At 39.9% G+C, this 9879-nt stretch overlaps 1 protein-coding gene across 1 annotated transcript in view; it reads left to right on the top strand.

The window, feature by feature from the left end:
• LOC111147266 (acyloxyacyl hydrolase) overlaps positions 1–9879 on the top strand; it is a 162060-nt gene that overhangs the window by 29104 nt on the left and 123077 nt on the right. The window contains exon 3 of the mRNA XM_022503203.1: positions 3266–3332. Within this exon, the coding sequence (XP_022358911.1) occupies positions 3266–3332 (67 nt within the window). The remainder of the gene's footprint in view (positions 1–3265; positions 3333–9879) is intronic.

Genomic DNA, 9879 nt, shown 5'->3' with positions numbered 1-9879 from the left:
CCCCATCTTCCTTATCCATTTGTCCGTTGAAGGGCATCTTGGTTCTTTCCACAGTTTGGTGACCGTGGCCATTGCTTCTATGAACATTGGGGTACAGATGGCCCTTCTTTTCACCACATCTGTATCTTTGGGGTAAATACCCAGTAGTGCAATTGCAGGGTCATAGGGAAGCTCCATTTTTAATTTCTTAAGGAATCTCCACACTGTTTTCCAAAGTGGCTGTACCAACTTGCATTCCCACCAACAGTGTAAGAGGGTTCCCTTTCCTCCACATCCTCTCCAACACACATTATTTACTGTCTTGTTAATTTTGGCCATTCTAACTGGTGTGGTTTTGATTTGAATCTCCCTGATGGCTAGTGATGATGAACATTTTTTCATGTGTCTGTTAGCCATTTGTATGTCTTCATTGGAGAAGTGTCTGCTCATGTCTTCTGCCCATTTTTTGACATGATTATCTGTTTTGTGTGTCTTGAGTTTGAGGAGTTCGTTATAGATCCTGGATACCAACCTTTTGTCTGTATTGTCATTTACAAATATCTTCTCCCATTCCGCGGGTTGCCTCTTTGCTTTGTTGACTGTTTCCTTTGCTGTGCAGAAGCTTTTGATCTTGATGAAGTCCCAAAAATTCATTTTCGCTTTTGTTTCCTTTGCCTTTGGAGACACATCTTGAAAGAAGTTGCTGTAGCTGATATCAAAAAGCTTACTGCCTATGTTCTCCTCTAGGATTCTGATGGATTCCTGCCTCGCGTCGAGGTCTTTTATCCATTTCGAGTTTATCTTTTTGTGTGGTGTAAGAGAATGGTCGAGTTTCATTCTTCTACAATTTGAATACTTTTTATTTCTCTTTGTTGTCTGATTGCTGTTGCTAGGACTTCTAATACTATGTTGAACAAGAGTGGTGAGAGTGGGCATCCTTGTCGTGTTCCTGATCTCAACAGGAAGGCTGTGAGGTTTTTCCCATTGAGGATGATATTTGCTGTGGGTTTTTCATAGATAGACTTTATGAAGTTGAGGAATGTTCCCTCTTTCCCTATACTTTGAAGCATTTTAATCAGGAACAGTTGCTGGATTTTGTCAAATGCTTTTTCTGCATCAATTGAGAGGACCATGTGATTCTTCTCTCTTCCCTTATTGATTTGTTCTATGACATTGATTGATTTGCGAATATTGAACCATCCTTGCAACCCAGGCATGAATCCCACCTGGTCATGGTGGATAATCTTTTTAATGTGCTATTGGATCCTATTAGCTAGGATCTTGTTGAGAATCTTAGCATCCATATTCATCAGGGATATTGGTCTGAAATTCTCCTTTTTCATCACCACAAATTTTAGAACATTTTCATTATATGGAAAAGGACCCTAGCACCTCTAAGCTTCGCCACCTCAAATATCTATCCTCCAGAGACCCAAGCAACCACGAGTCTATTTTCTGCCTCCACGCATTTGCTTCTTCTGTATATTTCATATAAATACAATTACGTCTTTTTCACTTAGCATAATGGTTTTACTGTCCATGTTGTGGCATGGAGCAGAGTTTCATTACTCTTCGTAACTGAATAACATTCTATTGTATGGATATAACCCACTTAGTTCATTCATTCATTTGTGAATGGACATTAGGGTTGAGTTGTTTCCACTTCTCAGCTATTTTAAAGAATGCCACTATGAACATTCATGTACACATTTTGTGTGGATGTATATTTTTTATTCTTTTGAGTATATAACTGTAAGTGGACTTGTTGGATCTTATGGCAACTGTATGTTGAACCATGTGAGGAACTATAAGGCCATTAACCAAGTTGGCTGCACTGTATTCTGTTCCCACCTGCAGTGTATGAAGATTCTAATTTCTCCACATCAGTACCTGCTAATCTGTTGTGTTTATTACAGCATATCATAGTGGGTGTGAAGTGGTATCTTTCTGTGGTTTTGATTTGCATTTCCTGAATATCTAAAGAGGTTGAGCGTGTGCTTATTGGCCATTCAAATATCTTCTTTGGAGAAAATCAATTTAGAAAATCTTTCCCTAAGTGTTTGGTACCATTCCCCAGTGAAGCCACCTGGTTCTGGGCTCTTCTTTGGGGGAAGCGTTGGATTACTAATTCAATCTCCTGTTATACATCTATCCAGATTGTCTATTTATTCTTGAGTCAGTTTTGACATCCTGTCTTCCTCAGAATTTGTTCATCTCCTCTAGTTATCTAATTTGCTGTCATCACATGTCATAGTATTCCCCCGATGGTTCTTTTCATTTCTGGAAGGTCAGTGTGGGGATATGGTTTTAAGTTCCTACTCCAAAAGCACAGTGTGTTTGAAGTTCATGCTTTATTGTAGGAAAAAAAAAAAAGTCCTATCAATAGATATATCAGAATACAAAAGTACTATTTACATTATTTACTACTGAGTAAAAATGAACCACTGGTGAGCGTTCCCCATATTTATGCTGTTCTTTCGCTACCTGCCCTCCAGGCAAGGTGTGTGTAGCCCCGTTTGAGTTAAGCATGACAAGATAAATTCTCATCAGGGAGAGATTCCCATCTTTTCCCAGGATAGCCCATCTGTCCTAATTGTGCTAAGGTTCTAATCCCCAGGGTTTCACAGTGGACTCACAAACTGGAAAAACAGGTCCAGAGAGTTCATAGGTTTTATTGTGCAGATCAATCCACAAGGCATCCCTGTACTGTTACAGTGGAGAGGAAGGAGATTGCTTTGTTAATGTGTGTGTGTGTTGGTGGGGGTCGGGGTTCTGTGTGTTCTCTGGGGTAGATAGCAGTGCAGGGACCTTGACAGTCTCCTGTCTCTGGAATACCAACACCCAAAACCAAATAGCCTAAATGCAATCTTTTTTTCCATGAATGAACACAAAAGAAGAGTATTTTTAACAAAACTATATTTCAGCTTGCTTACTTCAACGTGAGTCCTGTTTCTTTTATTTCAACAAAGGAGAACTTCATCAACATTCAGATGTTCCTTGCTGTACAAAAGAAAATAAAACCCAAAAATGTAACTGTATTTTTATAATAAACTGGTGATCTTTATCATGTACGGTAAACAAAGTGGCATTCACATAATCCTAAAATGAGGTTTTAATGAATACATTAACTGTAACATTTTTCCTAAACTCTTATAATTAATCACTTGAATTAATGCTAAATTAATCATTCAGCATCAGTTCCTAGTAAAGATGATTATTTTTAACTCATGTGTTAAATTCATCAGAATAAAAAATAATCTATTTCCCCTTCTTTATTTCTTCTTAGAAAAGCTGTTCTTGAAGACGACCTGCTATTTAGTGATAAGAATGTTTGGACCAGACCTCATAAAACTGTGAGTATGCTGGCACAGTAACCTGGGTCCATGGTTGGGATGTGGGGGCAACAGGAAAGCTGCCAGGCAGCTGGTTCCACTTCCAGCAGGATCTATTCACTGAACAAGGGCTTGAGCTGTGTTCCTGTTCTTATTAGTAGTGGAGCATTCAGACCTGACTCAGATCGGTTGTCACTCGAGGCAAAGGCTCCCCTTGAATTACAGTGTGGCACCTAGCTCGATTTCTCTTCAAGAGCATCTCAGAAGGAATTTTACCAGCAAGTAACCAGATCCTACTGTCTGGACCTAAGCATTTAACCCTTTCTCCTGAGCTCCCCAAGGAGTCCCAGCCTTTCCCTTCTCTTCTAGCTCCGGTCCCAGGCTGTGTTCTTCCTAGGCTCTTCTCCTCTCTCCTTCCTGGGAGAAGGTTTCCTGGCCCTCTCCATTTCCCTAGCCCCAGCCCATGCCTCTCAGGTTCCCGCATGCATGTCATTATCGTCAGTCTGTTTCCTTCTGTCTCTTATGTTTCTTTCTATTTTGAGCTCAGGTGACTGAATCAGATAAATGATGTTCCTTCCTATTCACGGCATTTTCTCATCAAGGATCCATACATGGCTTTCTTACATTTCTTATTTAGTTACTTAGTTACTTTGAATAATGTAATTAGCTTCCAAACCCACCACCCAAAAAACTAAGTCTAGGACCTTAGTTATAATTTACTCTAATAATCCAGTTCCTCTGTCATTCTCATGCTTTTCTCCTTCCAAATAATAATCTCCATGTTCATCTTTCTCTTGCTTTCTTTTTTTGTAGTTTTCGTATATGTGTATATATACTTACGTTAATATATATTATGTTAAATTTATATATATTTATTTATGCTAATAAATATATGTAATATATTTATAAATAACAATAAATATAATAAATATATGTAATATACAAATATATGCAATATCAATAATTAGTATATAAGAAATATGTCAATAAAATATAGAAAATTAATCTTAATCAAATATTATTGGATTAATATCTTAATGATTAATCATTATAATTAATGATAATATAATTACATAAAATAATTAGAATTTTACTACATTTATTATATATATATTGCTTTAAACCATATTTTAGTTATTTCTTTAATTTATGAAGTGGGTAACACAATGTATATAATCTTCTGGGACATACCACTTAGATTTATATGTCTAAGTTTCATCCATAACATAACCTAGTGTTGTTGCTGTAGCTCATTCCCTCTGACATATAGAATATTGTGCCTCTACAAGAGTCTGTTCCTTCACTCTTCCAATGATGGGTTTTTGGGTTGTTCACTGGTTTTCTCTCTTGTCAATGATATGATGAATATTCTTATGTGATTCCTCTTTTATATGCCATTAGCCTCAAAGCAGAGAGTCTTGGAAGCATCATTCCCCACAGCTAGGTAGCCTAGAGTGGCAGAATATTAAGGACAAGAGGAACTTAAAATCATACAGTCCACAGTGGTCATGAGTGCTTGGTCATGCTCTGCACCTGCCTCTATCAATATATACCTCACTTTGTTATGGTAAATGATTTCTAATGACCCCAGACTGTGAGTATTTGGAAGGCAGGAACACTTTCTTTTTAATTCATACTTCTATTACTGTCCCTGCCTCCTAACTGGATTCTAGGCTTCTAGGTCTGCCCATTGGCCTGCAAGCTGACAGTCCACATTCTAGCTGGCCAGTATCTTTTAAATGCCAAACTAATATGACACAAACATGAAATTCTTCAGTCTTCATGCCTTTTGCAGGATTCCTTAGTGACATACACAGGGCTATTTATAAATCAGTCCCTGAGGACGTTTTCAGATTTATCCTTCCATACTCCAAACCACTTGTAATTCTCCACACACACACCAAATGTTTTGGCCTCAGGACATTTGCATAAGATGTTCGCCCTGCTTGATGCATCCGAAACCCCTACCCCAGACAAATTCTACTTCTTTAGACCTCAGCTCCAGGGTCACTTCCTCTGGAAGCTTTCTTGACCCTCTGCAGACTAAGACAGACATGTCAACTGCCGCCACCACCACCACCACCACACACACACACACACACACACACTCTCTCTCTCTCTCTCTCTCTCTCACTCACTCCTAGGACCACATGCAAACCCCTGGCACAGCACTTACCCCACCTTTGTGTAAAAGTGTGGACTTTTCTGAGTCGCTAACTAGATTGAAAACCTTATGAGAGCAAAATGCTGAATATGTGGAAGGAAGGAAGGAAGGAAAGAAGGAAGGAAGAGAAGGAAGGAAGGAAAGGGAGGGAGGGAGGGAGGGAAGGAGGGAAAGAGGAAGGGAGGGAGGGAAGGAGGAAGGGAGGGAGAGAAGGAGGGGAAGAAAGAGAAGGCTTTGAATCTTCAGGGCTTGGTGCTATATTTGAGTCTTCAGTATATATTGAAGGTCTTCCATAAATGCTTGTTTAATTAATTATTTTAAAAGAACAAAAGTATCACTACAGATGAGCTAGGAGCTATGACTAGACTACTCCAAAGAAATAGGTTGAACATATTAAATGAGAAAAGGAAAAACTTGTTAGCCTATTCATTGAATCTGCTTATATACCTAGTATAAGCCAAGTGCTCTGGGGGAAATGTCAGCTTGACCAGAGAGGTTCTGCTGGGCCTAGATCAGGGAACCAGAAAGGTAGGTGGGAAAAAATCACAGAAGCTAAAGAGGGCAGGGCATGCAGATATCCAAAAGGGGGAGCCAGAGATTAGCTGCCACGTGTGCTGGGAACAAAAGGGCTGTGGTCTCGGTTGGTTGAGAAACCCATTGCTCTTCTGTAGCTGCATGGAGAGTGGCAAGTGCAGGAGACATTTAAGCACAAGGATCAGAAAGGACAGACAGACACTATACTAGGTACTGCAGATGTGAACTGTACAAGGGACAGTCCCCACCTCAAATGACAACAAATGAACACAAGGTGTTAGAGAAGAATGGTGCCAGCAAACCACCAAAAGAGGACCACACCCTGAGTAGGTGTTGGGGAGGGGAGGACATTTTTCCCTGTGAGATGACTCAAAGTACTAAGATGACAAATTCTCATTAGTATGGGCTGGGCCATGTGAAGAAGACAAATGTAGTAAATCATCGCTCTTCATGGTTCAGTCCACCATTAGTTTGATTTGTGAGTAATTTTCCAGTACTCAAATTAGTTGTTTGCTGATAGACATTTCTTCTCTTAGAGTGTGCCCTTTCTTACAACTTTTTTTAATCAATCCCATATAGTTTTGGGTTGTTATAGATGCTGAAAATGACAACCTTATGATTTAGTTCTACCTGAATTTCAGACTTCCAGTATTAAATGTGTTTCCTAACCCAGAGGGCATCCCTCCTCATTATTTCATACCAGTCGATTCTCAATGATTCATGAACTAATTATTCAGCAATTACATTTCCTGCCCATTGGCAAGCCACAGGATGTTTTGGGAAATGGGACACCTGAGCATTCAGGCATTCCTCCAAGAACCTGGGTTGTGCAGGGAGGGACTACTTCCAGGAGCAGCCAATCTTAGTCAGTGTCAGGACCTTCTCTACTTGGTTTTGACTTCCATCGTGCCATTTGTTGCCATAGCAAGGCTGATGCTTGTCTTCTGTACATCTTACCTTGCTTCCTGGGATTTATTTATGCTTGCCTCTAAATCTTAAGCCCTTGTATTCCAAACCTAGGAACTCTCAGAGATCAGGAGAGGCCTAAACTACGGACATTTTTTAGAAGAAAATGTGTAACAAGGTTTATACCATAGTACACCTTAAATGTAATTAATGTATTGTTTAGACAGCCAAAATACAAAGCAATATCTGTGCCATTCACAAGATAATTACAGCAGTACCCCCTTATCCAGAGGGGGGTACATTCCAAGGACCCCCAGTGGATGCCTGAAACCAGACAGTACTGAACTATATATACTATTTTTTGCTATACATACATCCTTGTGATAAAGTTTAATTTATAAATTAGGCATAGGAAATAATTAACAAAAATAATAAAATAGAACAATTATAACAATACACTGTAATTTAAGTTATGTAAATATCGTCTCTGTCTCTCTTTCTCTCTGAAAGTATTTATTGCACTGTACTCACCCTTGTGATGATGTGAGATGACAAAATGCCTACATGTTGAAATAAAGGGAGCTGGATGACAAGGCATTGTGATTTAGAGTTAGGCTACTTTTTTTTTTCCATTATGTCCAGTTAGCCAGCATAGGTTTTTGTTGTAGTGTTCAACAATTCATTAGTTGCATATAACACCCAGTGCTCATCCCAACACAGGCCCTCCTTAATACCCATCACCCAGGGATGCCTGGGTGGCTCAGTCAGTTAAGCAACTGCCTTCAGCTCAGGTCATGATCCCATGAGCAAGGAGCCTGCTTCTCCCTCTGCCTGCCACTCCCCCTGTTTATGCTCTCTCTCTGACAAAGAAATAAATAAAATCATTGGAAAAAAAAAAAAGAACTATCATCCAGTTACCCCTCCCCCCCCCACCCCTTCCCTTCTGCAACCCTCAGTTTGTTTCCTAGAGTCCAGTCTCTCATGGTTTGTCTCCCTCTCTGATTTCTTCCCATTCAGTTTTTCCTTCCTTCCCCTGTGGTCCTCCATGCTATTCCTTATGTTCCACATATGAGTAAAACCATATGATAATTTTCTTTCTCTGTTTGACTTATTTCACTCAGCATAATCCCCTCCAGTTCTATCCATGTCAATGCAAATGGTGGTTATTAATCCTTTAATTAATCCTGATGGCTGAGTAATATTCCATTGTATATATGTACCACATCTTCGTTATCCATTAGTCTGTTGAAAGGTATCTCAGTTCCTTCCATAGTTTGGCTATTGTGGACATTGCTGCTACAAATATTGGGGTGCTTGTGCTATTCTTGACCTTCAGATAATATGTTAGAAGGAGAATCATCAGCCCCCAGACCACAGTTGACCACTTGTCACTGAAACTATGGAAATCAAAATCACAGATAAGAGGAGGACTACTATACAAGATTTAGGGAAATTAATAAATTAGTAACGTGCTATGGGTGTGGTCCAGAAATGGAATAGAAGTATTAAGTTGCATGAGGAAGATCTTTCAGTGCTGTGAGTATATTTCTGTGACTATATATTAATATTTAAACTTTCTTTGAAAGTGATGTCAAGGTCTAAATTTGAGAGCTTTCATGTGTGGAAGGTCCTGTCCTTACTCCCTGCCATAGGCTGTTACTCTCACTCTCTGTTAACCCTGACCTTGCTCTCTTCTTTTGATTTATGGTGATCATCCTCATTGACTTCATTCTACTATGATCCTAATTAAACTTGTTAATTAGCTCTGCCAAATGTGTTAACGCCTCCTTCCCCACCACCCCTGCTCCCCCACCACATGCCTCATTCCTGCACACCTCTGTACCAGTAAGGGTAGTAAAAGGAAGTGAACTAAAATGTGACTATTTTGGTCTTTTTGCTGCTATAGGAAAACAATATTGGGTGGGAATGGTTATTAAGAATTTGGAGATTTCTGGGGCACCTGGGTGGCTCAGTGGGTTAAAGCCTCTGCCTTCAGCTCAGGTCTTGATCCCAGGGTCCTGGGATGGAGCCCCGCATCAGGCTCTCCCCTCAGCGGGGAGCCTGCTTCCTTCTCTCTCTCTCTGCCTGCCTCTCTGCCTACTTGTGATCTCTGTCTGTCAAATAAATAAAATCTTTAAAAAAAAAAAGAATTTGGAGATTTCCTAAGGATTTCACATTTTATGAGTCACTTGAGCTTTCTGTCCCATGGCTGGTAAAGAGCACACATGCTACTTCTTTGCCACACATTGGCACTTCTTTGCATCTTGTACATTCTCGTGGTCCTATGCTTCTCTGAATTTATGAGGCTCAGCATTTTCTATTCTTGTCTGAAGGACTGTTTCTCACTTTCAGTCTTTTGATGATGAAGCTCTGACTTTAGAGGACTCTGGGAAGAATACCACATACCTAGTTCTCTACTCCTATTCCTCAGCATAGAGACCATCAGCCTCACTCTCTGACTGTGGGGACCCCATGACCAGTCCAGTGATCAAGTTCACTTACTTGAAATTGTGCTCTACTTGCAGAGAAAATGAATAGGTCTTGGATATCATATGATTAGTGAGTGGTCCTGGATTACCACAGATGGGATATTGGCTGTAGGTTAAAAAAAAAAAAAAAAGGTTAAGCAGAGCCCTATTTATCACCCTCCTGAGCCCACTAAATATTATACCCCCCATAAAGACAGCAGTCATCAGTTAAATAAATGAACCATTAAGTTGAGAACAGATGTGTGAAAACAGCTACCCTCTCCTGATTTACTGACCCTTAGTAGACATTAGTTTACTAATAGACTTTATCTGCCATATACAGCTTGCCCCACAACTTAGAAGATGTGGCCTCCTTTTCTACTTTAAGTTACCTTTCCCTCCACCTCTCACGAAGGAGCCCTGGGGCCAAGCAGATGACTCTCTTTTTCCCTCTTAACTCAGTGGCTCAAAAAAATTAAGACACCATCTTGCCAGG

The sequence above is a fragment of the Enhydra lutris genome, unplaced genomic scaffold (assembly GCF_002288905.1).
Source record: "Enhydra lutris kenyoni isolate GAN:26980312 unplaced genomic scaffold, ASM228890v2 scaffoldscaffold16, whole genome shotgun sequence".
NCBI classification, from domain to species: Eukaryota; Metazoa; Chordata; class Mammalia; order Carnivora; family Mustelidae; genus Enhydra; species Enhydra lutris.
The sequence above is the reverse complement of the archived record's forward strand: the minus strand, read 5'-3'. Positions and strand labels throughout refer to the sequence as shown.